The sequence below is a fragment of the Palaemon carinicauda genome, chromosome 31 (assembly GCF_036898095.1).
Source record: "Palaemon carinicauda isolate YSFRI2023 chromosome 31, ASM3689809v2, whole genome shotgun sequence".
Taxonomy (NCBI): Eukaryota; Metazoa; Arthropoda; class Malacostraca; order Decapoda; family Palaemonidae; genus Palaemon; species Palaemon carinicauda.
Window position 1 is genome coordinate 66,605,964 of NC_090755.1, and position 12,793 is coordinate 66,618,756.

Sequence of the window (12,793 nt, forward strand, 5' to 3'; positions counted from 1 at the left end):
GTCAGTATTCGAGTCTTTTTATCTTAAGAATGTCCAGTCTCTTTACGAGAACTGCTACACTCTGGGACCATTCGTAGCAACGAGTGCAGTAGTGGGTGAGGGCTCAACCACTACAATTCCCTAATTCCATAACCTTTTTAATCTTTCTCTTGAAATGTTTTATTATTGTTTTTTGGGTTGTCCGGAAGGCTAAGAAGCCTTTCGCATCCTACTTGATTTGGCGGGTGGTCAAAGTCATTTCTTGAGAAGCGCCTAGATTAGAGGTTTTGATGAGGTCCTGTTGTATGGGTTGCAACCCTTGATACTTCAGATCCTAGGGGTCGCTCAGCATCCTAAGAGGATCGCGAGGCTCCGTAAGGAAGACGTACTTAAAAAGGCAGAGTAATTGTTCAAGTCGACTTCCTTACCAGGTACTTATTTATTTTATGTTTGTTATTTTGAATAACTGCTAAAATGAAATACAAAATACTTAGCTCATAATAATGTAAACAAGTAATGCTGGTCTCTACCCACCCCCCTGGGTGTGAATCAGCTTATATAATCACCGGCTAAGTTTAATATTGAAAAATGTTATTTTTATTAATAAAATAAATTTTTGAATATACTTACCCGGTGATTATATATTAAAGGACCCTCCCTTCCTCCCCAATAGAGACCCAGTGGACCGAGGAGAAAATTGGTTCTGTGTTTACATTGAGTACTGAGTACCTGCTCGACAGATGGCGCTGTTGATGTACACCCCCTACCTGCATAGCGATCGCTGGCGTATTTTGAACGTAGAGTTTTCTGTCGAGCAACAGAGTTGCAGCTTATATAATCACCGGGTAAGTATATTCAAAAATTTATTTTATTAATAAAAATAACATTTTTCAGTGTTTGTGTGTGAGTGTTTCTTATATCTTGACTGTTATGTTGACATACCCTGGGATACTGTCGAAGACCTGATGTACCTTTATGAGTGGCATTGATGTCGACCCACATTTGGTTTGCCAGTTCTACAGAGGTCATGTTTGTTCTGAGGCCTCGCTGTGGGATGAGTGTAGGTAGTGGCCATCCTCCCTGTGGGTAAAGTTTATTAGGAAGAAGAAGAAGCCAAAGAGGGACTCTTTGCCTTCGGGACTATCCTTGGAAGTCTAAGAGGGCCAGGCCTGCTTTTTTTTTCTCTCGGCACTAAAACTCCTGGTTAAGTCCAGAAGCTATGGGAGTTTGTTTCTCCTCCTCCTCAGGCCAAATCTTTTTTTTTTGCCGTAGGTGGATGCATTACGATTACTGTTGCCATTCTTGGCATCCAGGGATAACCTTTGGAGGACAACCTTCAGTGGCTCCCGGCTTCGAGGCGCCTTGTGCAGGATATCGCCCCAGGAATGTCTTTACTGAAGCAGTCTGTTGCGTTTTCGTTTCACCCTCGTCAGGCGATGCCCTAGTAGAGGAGCTTCTTCCACCTCAGTCTCCATTTTCCTAGAAGGCTTCATCAAGGCCAGCAACCCATCGCCTTCGCGATCACTCTTGCAAAGAGAGTTCTCACCATAAGGGATCTAGGCCATTGCCTGCTGATTGTGCTTCTTTTTGCACTAAGCGCATCAGTTCCATCGCTCCATCCCTTCCTGCTTGCCATCAGTATTGTTACTCCTTGCGAGCTTCGAATGGGTGCTCTTCTGTCCACTCTTCCATATCACTGTACAGATCTCACAAATGGAAGCGATAATTTTTATGGAAGTCTTCTAGTCGCAGTGCTTCTGGTCGTAGCCCAAGTGCTCCACTTCAAGATCCAGTCATGCTTCTTGCTCCAGCAAGGCATTGCCCTCTTGCTCTAGCAGAATTTCTCCATCTTTGTGCTCCAAGAACTGCTCGCCCTTGTGCTTTATACATGCAGCTCCCTCCCCTTCCTGTCACTTGCCCTAGCATCCCAGTCAGCAATCGCCCTCGCATTTAAGTTGGTACTCGTCTTCGTGCTCCAGTTGGGTATCCTCTTCATGTTCTGCCAAGCTCTCACCTTGTTGGCAATGCCCTTCTTCAGTGAGCTTTTCGCTCAGATACTCTGATCATTCCTCCCTTGAGAATGATGCTTACACCCCTCACTCCAATCGTGAGAAGTGCTTTTCTCTTGCACATTCCAGAAGGAAGGACTAACAACCATCAAGAGTCCAACCGCTTCTCTTTAAAGTGCTCCAGGCTCGTCTCTGTCACCTGCAAGAGAGGATAACATCGAGAAAGGTAAGACTTATTCGAATCCTTCTTCCCAAAAAAAGACTGCACAAGTCTCCTCCACCAGGAAGGAGCAACTACCCTCTGTACTCGATGTATCCTCGCAACTCCCTGATCGTTCTTTGGATCTGCAAAAGCAAATGATACACAGTAGCTTCTCTTCTCCAGAGACGCGGCACCTCTGTAGAAGCTAGGGCAAGTCGATGAGTCCATTTGAAGCACGGTCCTCCTCTCTTCCCCTTTTTGTATCCTGAAGTTTCCAAGGTAAACATCAGTACATAGGATTAGAGGTAAAGTTCATCTAATGCCTCCAAGAGGGTTGACAAAAACTTGTACTCACAGAGGCTCTCTCTCTCCTGGAAACATTACTTTGTCAGACAACTGCAGGTTGTCACCAGTGTTGCCACCTCGACCACACTCAGTATGGATGTGTTGCCATTGTAGCCTCCCAGAATTTCCGCAAGCGCTTCGTTATATTTTCAAGCAACATTATTTCCTTCAGAGTTGAATCTTAGCACATGATTTGATTTGAAATTTTGATATATATTTAAAGTTATTATTCAAAGATTAAATAAAAAAAATCATAATCTATACAGTATTTGTTTTATTTATAGTAATTTTGGTTTCTCTTTATGAAAGCTTAAATACCAAAATTTAAAGCAGTGATAATTTTTTTTTTTTTCTTTTACAAAGAAATGTAGTCAAAGTCAGTGTGACCACAGAGATATGCCAGATATCACTATCTTAGCACGTTTTGAGGGAAAAAAAAAAATGGCATCACTGGTTGTCACTCATAGAATTTGATGGATCCAATCCTCCGGCAAAAGTGGCAAGCTTTACAAGTGCTAGGGATCCACTCCTTCAAAAGCCTGAGACTCTCACACATTTCTTGACCTCTTTGCAATGATGAGAAGGGTCATGATTCTTTGAAGAAGATGACACTTCCAGGAGATCCCAAGAGGCATCAACTCCAGATCGTCATGGTTGCTTCAACGATTAGAGAAGCGAAGAGCCATCTTATCGGTCTGCGTCACGCCTAGTCATTGGTGAGGATCCTTTTCCTTCTTAAGAAGTGGATGCAGTTGAGGAAGTGGCACTCAACTCAGACTCTGAGGGACTTCTCCAGCAACCTGCTGACCCTAAGACTGGATCGACAGAAGAAAGTGAGTCAGAATCTACATTCTTGAAGGAGCTGAGGAATATTCACACCGTGAATGGTCTAGAAAAAGCGTTGCTTTCTCCTCCCAAGGGCAGAATGGTTTCCATGGATTTTTGCTGCTGCGCCCCTTCTAATGCCAGACCTCGACTAGAACTTCCTTGGTCCACCTTAGCCTCGGAGATTCTGGAAAAGGTTTAAGAAAAGTTTTTGGGGAGGAAGACTCACTGAGGTGAGGTAAGTCTTCACAATTGGTACCAAATTCTCTTCCGAAACATAAGTACTACCGTATTTTTGGAGTAGAGTGCTCCCCTTCCCCTCGATCCGAAAGATGCCGTCATCCCATCAGGCTCTTTTTCATAGAGGCTATCAATGGTTCCGGTCTCTTTCAGGTAGAAGCTTCTGTTGAGCCTTTCCATCCCATCGACTAGTCAGGTCCTGCCGAAGTGAGGCCCTTAGAGTCCACCTCTACTGAACCTGTCGGTGTTGGTACTCGTCAAGAAACTGAATAACTTGGGTGACTATCTGAAAGTCCCCTTCTTGGGAAGGCAGACCTCTATTGATTCTTTCTTTAGGAAACAACACAGGTTAAAACACACACCTTGAGCTGTCTTGGTCAAGACAGACAGAAAACACAACAGTATTAAAAAATTGGAAGTGCAAGTCTCGGCTACCAAAGACTCCCTGTGAACGGGTCAGTCCTCTTGATTCCTCCGGCAAAGGAAGTTCTACATGACAGAGGGAGACTATCCTTCCCCTCTTACTTTAGCCCCGAGGTAGCAACCTTAATTCTGAGGCTGTAAGTAAGGCTTGCACAACAGCCATCAATTTTCTCGGCTTTGAACAAGGAGGCAGCAGTAATGTCACTTTTGCAAGCATCCTCTTGGATTGACCATTGGCCTGCTACACTCATATTTTGCGGTACTCGAGAGTACACCATTGTGTCTATCTACCAGTGAAGCAACTGAGTACTACAGCGCTGAGACGCAGTAGTCATCAAGTTTGTCAGAAATATGGCCTCGAAAGACTGTATCTTTGCCGACACCCCACTGGCACGCAAGAAGAAAACAGTGCCACTATGCAAACCTGAAGAGGTCAGCCTAGTGTTCTCAGTCTTCTCTGGATTTACCATTAATTCTATACAAAAAAGATATTACTAAACATTTAAATAAATTACTTTAATAATTTCTAATCTAACAGCAGTCAACTAACAGTTGACAACTTCAAAGAAGAGATAATGTGAGTATACAACATTCCTCTATACACACAAATTTAATGCGATCACCATACATTTACATTACCAAGCCGGAAAAAATTTTAACCGCATTGTGATTTATAAGTTCAAAATGAATTACAGTGGTAAAATTTGATATCTTATTAGATCACTGCGATGAGATGAACTGAAAAGCAAGAGATAAATGATCTTTTCACTGACTTAGTTGCCATCAACTGCCAGCTATGCATTTTTGCAGTGGGAGAGAATGGAAATTTTGTATTTTTGGATAGGCACTGACAGCAAGTAGCCTACAGTAGAAGCAATATGAATGTTATAAGAGTTTCATAAAAATTAATATGTCTAGTAATAATATTCATTGAACATTTTAAATAGGCTTAAAACTTATTTTTTTTTTGCATTTGTGGTGTCTTGCTCAAAGTGTAAAATACTTATCATTAGTACAGTGCTATTGAATAAATTCAAACTTACTTCTAGGAGTGTCTCTTCATCACTGATAGTGTGGATTTCGGACGTTAGCTTGCGACGAATACGACTCAGTCGTTTCAATCCCCATGATGTCTTTCCTCCGATCAGGCCTGATCCTAAGGCTGCATTTGCATGACTGGCATGGTCTTTCATAAGGTGCCAACACTTAAAGAACAAAGATATATATTGTACCGCAATATTTTCAAATTTTTATGAATAAAAATTATAAAGTGGTTTAATGCCTAAGTAATCAATGCTACAATGCCAAGTTTACAATATAAAGCTCTTATATAATTCAATCAAGGTCATCTCAAAGGAGGACACTTGGTGGGGGTTGGAGACGGACAAGGAGTGAGTTTGGAAAAAGTCAAGAAACCATATCAAAAGGTCTCCAGAACAGTAGGAAAGGTGTCATAAAATTAAAACCAAAGGGAAATCACACATAGATATTGGATTAAGACAAAAATAAATAAGCATTAAAATTGATAAATAAAAGGGAATGGAATGAAACTTTTCTTTGGTAGCCTAATTCCAGGCTACATACCTAAAAGTAAAAGAGACACACACTTTGAATTAGGGTGCTGCTACATTTTTTTTCAGGTTATCCTCATGAAGTTGATTTTAAAAATCATCCTTGTTAATACAAAATCGTTTCCTCCTCTTAAGTTAATTTTAAAAATCATTGTTAACACAAAATTGTTCTTCTGCCTCTTTTCTGCTTGGGGCTATCGTCTCTTTCTTAAGAAGTTACAGTACACTCACTGTGGTTTAGTTTGGGTATAGTTAATGCTGTAAACAGGATCATTATTAACATGATTTTATTTTTAACACTATCGAAAAAAGTAAAAATTTCTAGCAATTTTAAATTAACTAACACAATATTCTTTACACAAATCACTTGATTGTTCTGTGTATTATTCTTTACATGAAGCATTTGACACCATTTTTTTTTTTTTACTCTCGCTATCATAAGCTTATTATCTGAGACAATATTGTTTTGTGTTGAGCAGTAGTTGTTTATATGGACATTAGTTACTGTTCTTATCACTAATTTTTTTTTTCCCCTAGAAATATGACCATCTTCATATGAACAATGGAAATAGTGCTTCATCATCAGTTAATTTGTTCTAAGTCTATACACTATCCACAGCTCTATTTAACAATATCATGAAGACTGATTATGGGTCCAAAAAAAGTGAAATATTTAATAACCGAAAACTGGAAATTTCTGGTAATAACAGCAGAAAACTAGTTAGAGTGTAACCCTTTCACTTTAAAGCGTATAGAAACACTAGGCAAGAACTACTCGTGTCATGTCAGACCATTCTCACTCCCCCACCCTGACCTGGATTTTATTTGAGAAGGCCTCGGTTCAATTCCCTTTTTTATTTACAAAAGATCACCATAGGAAGAATTAAGAATTAATTAAGCTAATTAGGGCACATAATCATAATTTAGTTGTAAGTTAGATCTACAAACCTTGTCAGAATTTATGAATTGTGTAACGGCATGAGCTTCCCGCTCAAGTACAACCTGGTCTTGGTAACGCACCAACCATACCGAGACCAGAGGGTCACCTAATACTGCCCATCGCCATCCAGTTCTTCCTGTTTGAAAGATTAATAATATTATTACTGTGTACTCAAATCATGGAAGTGATGGTAATATAGGAGTGGTTGATGGGTCTCAAAGCTTGAATCAAGAAATCTCAATATTCATTATAGATTTTTACTAGCGATCAGTTTAGAATTTGTTTAAAGTTTAAGCATAGACCAAATTACCCAAGGAATATTTCGTACTTGTTTAAGAAAATCAGTATGGATGCATTGCATTTTAAAATCATATAGATCAAGCTTATAGAGGAATAAAGAAATGAAAGTAGAATGTTTTTACAAGAGGAATTAACTAATATAATAATGATAAAGGAATAATTATCCTAATTTATATCAATTAAACATTTATGTAATAAAAGATCTTCCTTTTCTCTGTGACACTTTGGTAGTTTTTCCATTTAATTTTATATTGAAGAGGATAGAGTAAGCAAATGCAAATTTATCTTATCCATGTATTTCGTTCCGGTTCTGTGAAAGTTTGTGTAAAATATATTTGCTAGAGTGGGTATTGTACATTTCATGATGGTGTGCATACATGCTATATTATTAAGTATTTTATATATATATATATATATATATATATATATATATATATATATATATATATATATATATATATATATATACAGGTATGTATATATATATATATATATATATATATATATATATATATATATATATATATGTATATATATATGTATATATATATATATATATATATATATATATATATATATATATATATAGAATATAATATATATATTTGGGCTCAAGCCATGTCGTCCTGATGAAAGTTCCTCATTGGCAACTTTTACTAGGGATATTTCTGAGAGTGATAAACCAGAGAAATTTTACCTTAGAGGGGTATATCAATGAAGTTCTGACCTCCGGAGCGAATATCCCGAGAGAGATAGTGTATAAATCAGGAACATGTTAATAACAAAGCCCATTGAAACACTGGGAAGGAGATACGGGTAAAACCTACTCTTTCAAAGAACGTTTGCTGTATGAAATACTGTATTAAGCAATGAGAGAAGTATAAAATATATTAGTTGTATAAAAGAAAGTCATAATGCAAAACAACCCGCCCTTACAAAAGCTGTGCACTTCTATTTATATTTTTCCAGTCCTACCTTATTTCCCTGCCCCTTTTACTGTATATTTATCTTTTACTTTCAGGTAAGGACATTGAATTGTAAGACCTATGAACATCTAAAAGTGAGATCCTAACTGCACCTTGGCGAACATTTGCATCCACTGGTTTGGACATACCCCTGACATCACAAAGGTCAAGGTTTGGATTGCTACAGACCAGAGAGCAAAGGTCAGGATGGCTGTGGTTTGCAGACGGAGTGTAGATCCTAACTTGCCACCCTTTATAGGCGCTCTGTAAAATCAGAAATCTTAAACTTAGTAAGGTGATTATTATTATTCAAGTAAACTTGTTTTTGACAAACAAATACTTATATTACTATTTCTGTTCTTTGGGTTTTTTATATAAATAATTTTTACAAAACATATAATCACACAATTATTAGCTCACTATTAAAACTTGAAATCATTTTGCTCTTGGTTCAATGTCTTTTAAAATAAAACACATCACTATACTATACAGTACTGTATTAGATTTCCTCTCTCTTACATTAACCTCCTGAACAGTACGATTCAGCGCTGCCAATTCAGGCCGGGTCACATGTTCAATGGACAATGACACTACATGTTGACGTGGTCCTTTGAGGGTGGCTTGGTCAGAGCAGTGAGAATGTCCAAAGTATTCCTTTGTGTAGGCCAGGTAAGAGTTCGCGTCTGTAGCTACAAAATCTGTGCAGCTGTAGAATGATGATGGATATGTTGATAAGGGTAGTAATATAACTGCTAATAAAAATTATGTTGCTGTTTTTAATAGACATAATGGAAATCTCTTGTACTACATTATTTTGATGTTACTAAGGATAGCAACATGCTGCTATGATGATAACTTTGTGCTTGATATACTGTATTTAAAGTCCAATTCAGCAGTAAATTTACTTCAGCACTGTAGTCACTTTTGTTAGGTTAAGTGCACTACTAGTAATAATAGTAGTACATAATAAAAATAGTAATGATGGTAATTATTTTAATAACAAAATCAATAAGGATATTCTTCCATTTCTTTCAAGGTATCTGTCTAGAGGAGAATTGTAAATGAAACGTTTAATCGGGTCTACCAAGATGACTAATTTCCCCCACTGTTGTAGGGGACATAGGTACCATCTCATCTTGCCGAGGTAAATGTTACGTGAGTATGGAATAGTAGTCATTTATTAGATTATTTTCCTGTGCTGTACTTAATTTTCAACTTCAAGAGCCATGCCTATATTTTTAAGTGTATTTCTTCACCCGTGAAACTTTGAAATTGAAAATACAAATGATGAGAGTTATGTTTAGAAACAAACGCTGCAATGTATGAGGGATTGTGGAGCCACCTCTCCTTTATGGAAATTGAGTAGTGATGTTAAATGTTAATGAAAAGAGAAAGAAAGGCATGAGCTGTTGAGCTTAGCTGAAATATTTGCTCGGGTCGTGTTAGTGTAAAGGGAGAGACATTTAGATGCAGGAATAAATAGATCAGTGTCTTTTGAGATATTCCAGTCTCATAAAAAGACCAGAGAATAGTAGATTGGTGGGAAGGGCCATGTAATTGAGAAGTTTTCTGTGGCAATGGATTAGGTCAAGATTTTTTGTTTTCTGGTTAGGGTGGTCATTCAGGCTTCAACTGTTAAAGGATGATTGTGGCTGTGACAGCTGTTCCATTTATCTAGAACCACTTGTTCCAGAAGTAATATGCAGAACAGAATTTTGTATAAAAGAAATAGGACAGACTAACAAACAAGATAAAATTTTTACAGTATATTATATATGGAAATGGATCTGATTCTCTTCTGCAAATAAGCAGTTGCGCATACTTTAAACTTCTCAAGTTATATGAGAATTAAGATCAAGAAACAGGCCAATACAAAGTTTTATTTGCATAATATACATTTTTTTGTGTCGACTACTAACAAACAATGAAGCAATGAACATGGAGGAAAGATGCAAAAACAGAAATAGGCCTACTCACGTATCATGCAACACCAGAAGCTTTCTTGTGCAGTTACATGTTGGGTGAGACAGTTGTAGAGGTCTCCATGAGGCACATCCATCTACTTCAACTGGAGGAGGTGGGCAGTGACGTTTCCTACAAAGGGGGGAAAAGTTAATGACATTTTCATGACTTTTGTTCGTGTGGGCATTTATGATTTTTCAGGGTGATGTTGAATGGGGTGAAGGTACTTATATAGCACATAATGACTCATTAGCCAAAAAATTACCAGATCTTAGTATGAATTTAAAATGAACATTACTAACCGCTTTACGTGTCATTTTCATCATCTAAAGTCGTTTAATTCTGGTGACTGTTATGGGCCTTTAATTTATCCATTCATCAGGCAGGCTCCTATATATTTGGCAGTTAGTTTATAACTAAATATAAAGTAAAATGGGAGTTTATTAACTAAATATAAAGTAAGTAAGGGTTAGGAACTGGAGACAAGTATTAAAATATTATAAACCTACCGGTTATTATAAGATGATGTCAATAGATAGCCCAGGGTGTCCCAGATGGCAAGCAGTGCAAGGCACAGGAGACACAGACAACACCAAACTATCCCACGCCACCGCCTCCACCAATTACTGCTGCAGGCCCTTCTGGAAAGGAAGGTCAAGCCCAAGGCTTTGATTTGTACATGTTATATTGTTCGTAACATTTATGTGATGGAAAACTGGGGACCAGATGCACACTCTACATTGTTTTTATCGTGAGAGGGAGAAAAGAGAACTAGATATTTTCTCAATGTAGTACATGTAGCGTACATTGTTTGTAATAATTAAGAGCTGAAAATTGGCAATTAGACTTGTATTTACATTGTTTGTAACATTTATTTAGGAATAAAAGGGTTGGGATTTAGATGTTTTCATTATCTGTGTGGGGATGAATAAAATCATGAATAATTTGCTTAGATTGAGGGGAAAACACCACCATAAGACAATTCAGGCAAACATTTTGTCATGGAATATCGTTCAAAAAAATTGTGCAAGGAAAACATATACAGGACTATACAGTGTGTTGTTAGAAGTGTTTACAATGCATTGTTCATAATTTTTATGGAAGGAAAAAAGGGCAATTTTATTTAAGCCCACTACATTGTGTCCTCCTTTTTGAAGAACACTCAAATTAGACTTAAAGAGGATGAAATCTCATGCCACACGAGTTTCACTCTTTCAGGAGACATCACTCGTTCTCACGAAAACCAGACCTTTAGCTCGAATATGTTTTAGCCTAGTGAGAGAGTTCCAGACTAATAGCATGGAGGAACTTTAAGAGCATCATGGTTTAGTCTGTTAGAGAACTTTGAACTATTATAGCTTATTCTTTTGAAAGCATTTAGCTTGTGACAGCTTAGTGTAGAATACTCAAAAAGCTTTGAGCTCATAATGGTGTCATGATGGCTATGGCTTAAATTTATTGGGAACATTTGAACTCAATATGTTGTATTTTGGAAGAGCCTTGAATGTGTTAGAAGAGGTTTGAGAATGTTAGAACCAAATATTATGTAAGTTTTAAGCTTTTTTATAAGAGCTGTGAAGTTATGGCTAGTTTCTTGAAAAAGCTTTGATCTCAATATGACTGCTTAATGGAAGAACTTTTGAAATGGTTATGGCCTTCTTTTCTGGACTGACTTAGTTTTCTTACAGCTTTGTCTGGTTGGATAGCTCTCAGCTCATTACTACAATTTGCTTTGAACTCGTTATGGTCTGTAAGATCTTGAAGCCCATTATGACCTAATCCTCTGGTATGGGTGTACAGTATGTTAGTCTGCAGTGGGTAACAGTTAATTAGTTGGGAGGGATTTTCCATTGCAGTTGAAATGTGTTCAACCTTCGTGTCGAACGGTCTGTGAGGGGTTGAGGTCCCTGTTTTCCATAGTTATAGACATGGTCGTAGGATTACTATTAGCTCGAATGATTTAATCAAGTAGCTGTCAATGTTTTAATAGTGTAAAATGTACGCTAAGTCAGTGATCAAGGCAGATATATTGTACGTCCAGTTGAGATTTCATATAACAATTTTGAAGACCTATACACATTTCGCTGAATGCTTGACAACAAAATGCAATAGCTCAAGTTCTGTTGGAAACAAGAGGTTGAATACTGACCCCACCCGAGAATATTTGGAGCTCCAATGTTTTAGCATTCCACCAACTTGCTCTAAATCAAAGACAATAAAGGGAAGACTGGGATGTTGTTTGAATTTCTGTGTGCATTCACACTCAATAGTAAGGCAAATTGGTATTAGATGATGCTAACACATTGTGGTCTGCTGCTTATTTACTTCAGTCTTCAACCCATCAGCAATTTTGTCGCCATATATAGACTAAATAACTTGTGTTATAAATATTAACACTTAAGAATTGACTATAACGAAATAGCTGAGGGTATTTTTTCTCGCTTTTGCTGATGAAAAGTTTAGGTGAGGTTGTAGATTGAATGTATATATGATTATATATCTTGCAGAACATGTGTACTTTACCAAAGTCTGCGAGACTTTTCATTCAAACAAGGCCTAATCTAGGCAATGACCAATTCAAAAGGATCTTTTTTAAATATTTAACTTAGCCGGTGAATATATAATAGCTGCAACTCTGCGGCTCGACAGAAAACACACTCAAAAAACTCGCGAGCGATCGCTATGAAGGTTGCGGGTGTGCCCACCAGCGCCAACTGTCGGCCAGATACCACTCTTGTATGTAAACAAAACCTTCAATTCTTCTCTGTCGACGTTGACGACAAGACGTATTCACCCCGCTCTGCGTCTGACTTCCTTCAGACTATCGAAAGACTCTCAAGAGCTAGAGGCTTTTCGAAGGAGGCAGCCAGTGCGATTGCAAGAGCTAGGAGAGCTTCTACCATTAGAGTATACCAGTCGAAGTGGGAAGTCTTTCGAGACTGGTGCAAGTCAGCATCTGTGTCCTCGTCCAGTACCTCTGTAGCCCAAATCGCAGATTTTCTTTTACATCTGAGAAAGGTTCACTCTCTTTC

At 37.9% G+C, this 12,793-nt stretch overlaps 1 protein-coding gene across 2 annotated transcripts in view; it reads right to left on the reverse strand.

Moving 5' to 3' along the window:
- Nucleotides 1–12,793, reverse strand: part of LOC137624499 (uncharacterized) — a 68,403-nt gene that overhangs the window by 9,999 nt on the left and 45,611 nt on the right. Inside the window, exons 2-7 of one of the 2 annotated variants that reach the window (XM_068355309.1) lie at nucleotides 10,271–10,399; nucleotides 9,777–9,893; nucleotides 8,319–8,505; nucleotides 7,913–8,063; nucleotides 6,543–6,670; nucleotides 5,067–5,228 (exon numbers count right to left, since the gene is read on the reverse strand). In XM_068355309.1, the coding sequence (XP_068211410.1) occupies nucleotides 5,067–5,228; nucleotides 6,543–6,670; nucleotides 7,913–8,063; nucleotides 8,319–8,505; nucleotides 9,777–9,893; nucleotides 10,271–10,399 (874 nt within the window). Of the gene's footprint in view, nucleotides 1–5,066; nucleotides 5,229–6,542; nucleotides 6,671–7,912; nucleotides 8,064–8,318; nucleotides 8,506–9,776; nucleotides 9,894–10,270; nucleotides 10,403–12,793 lie in introns of both variants that reach the window. The other variant, XM_068355308.1, reaches the window with a different exon arrangement.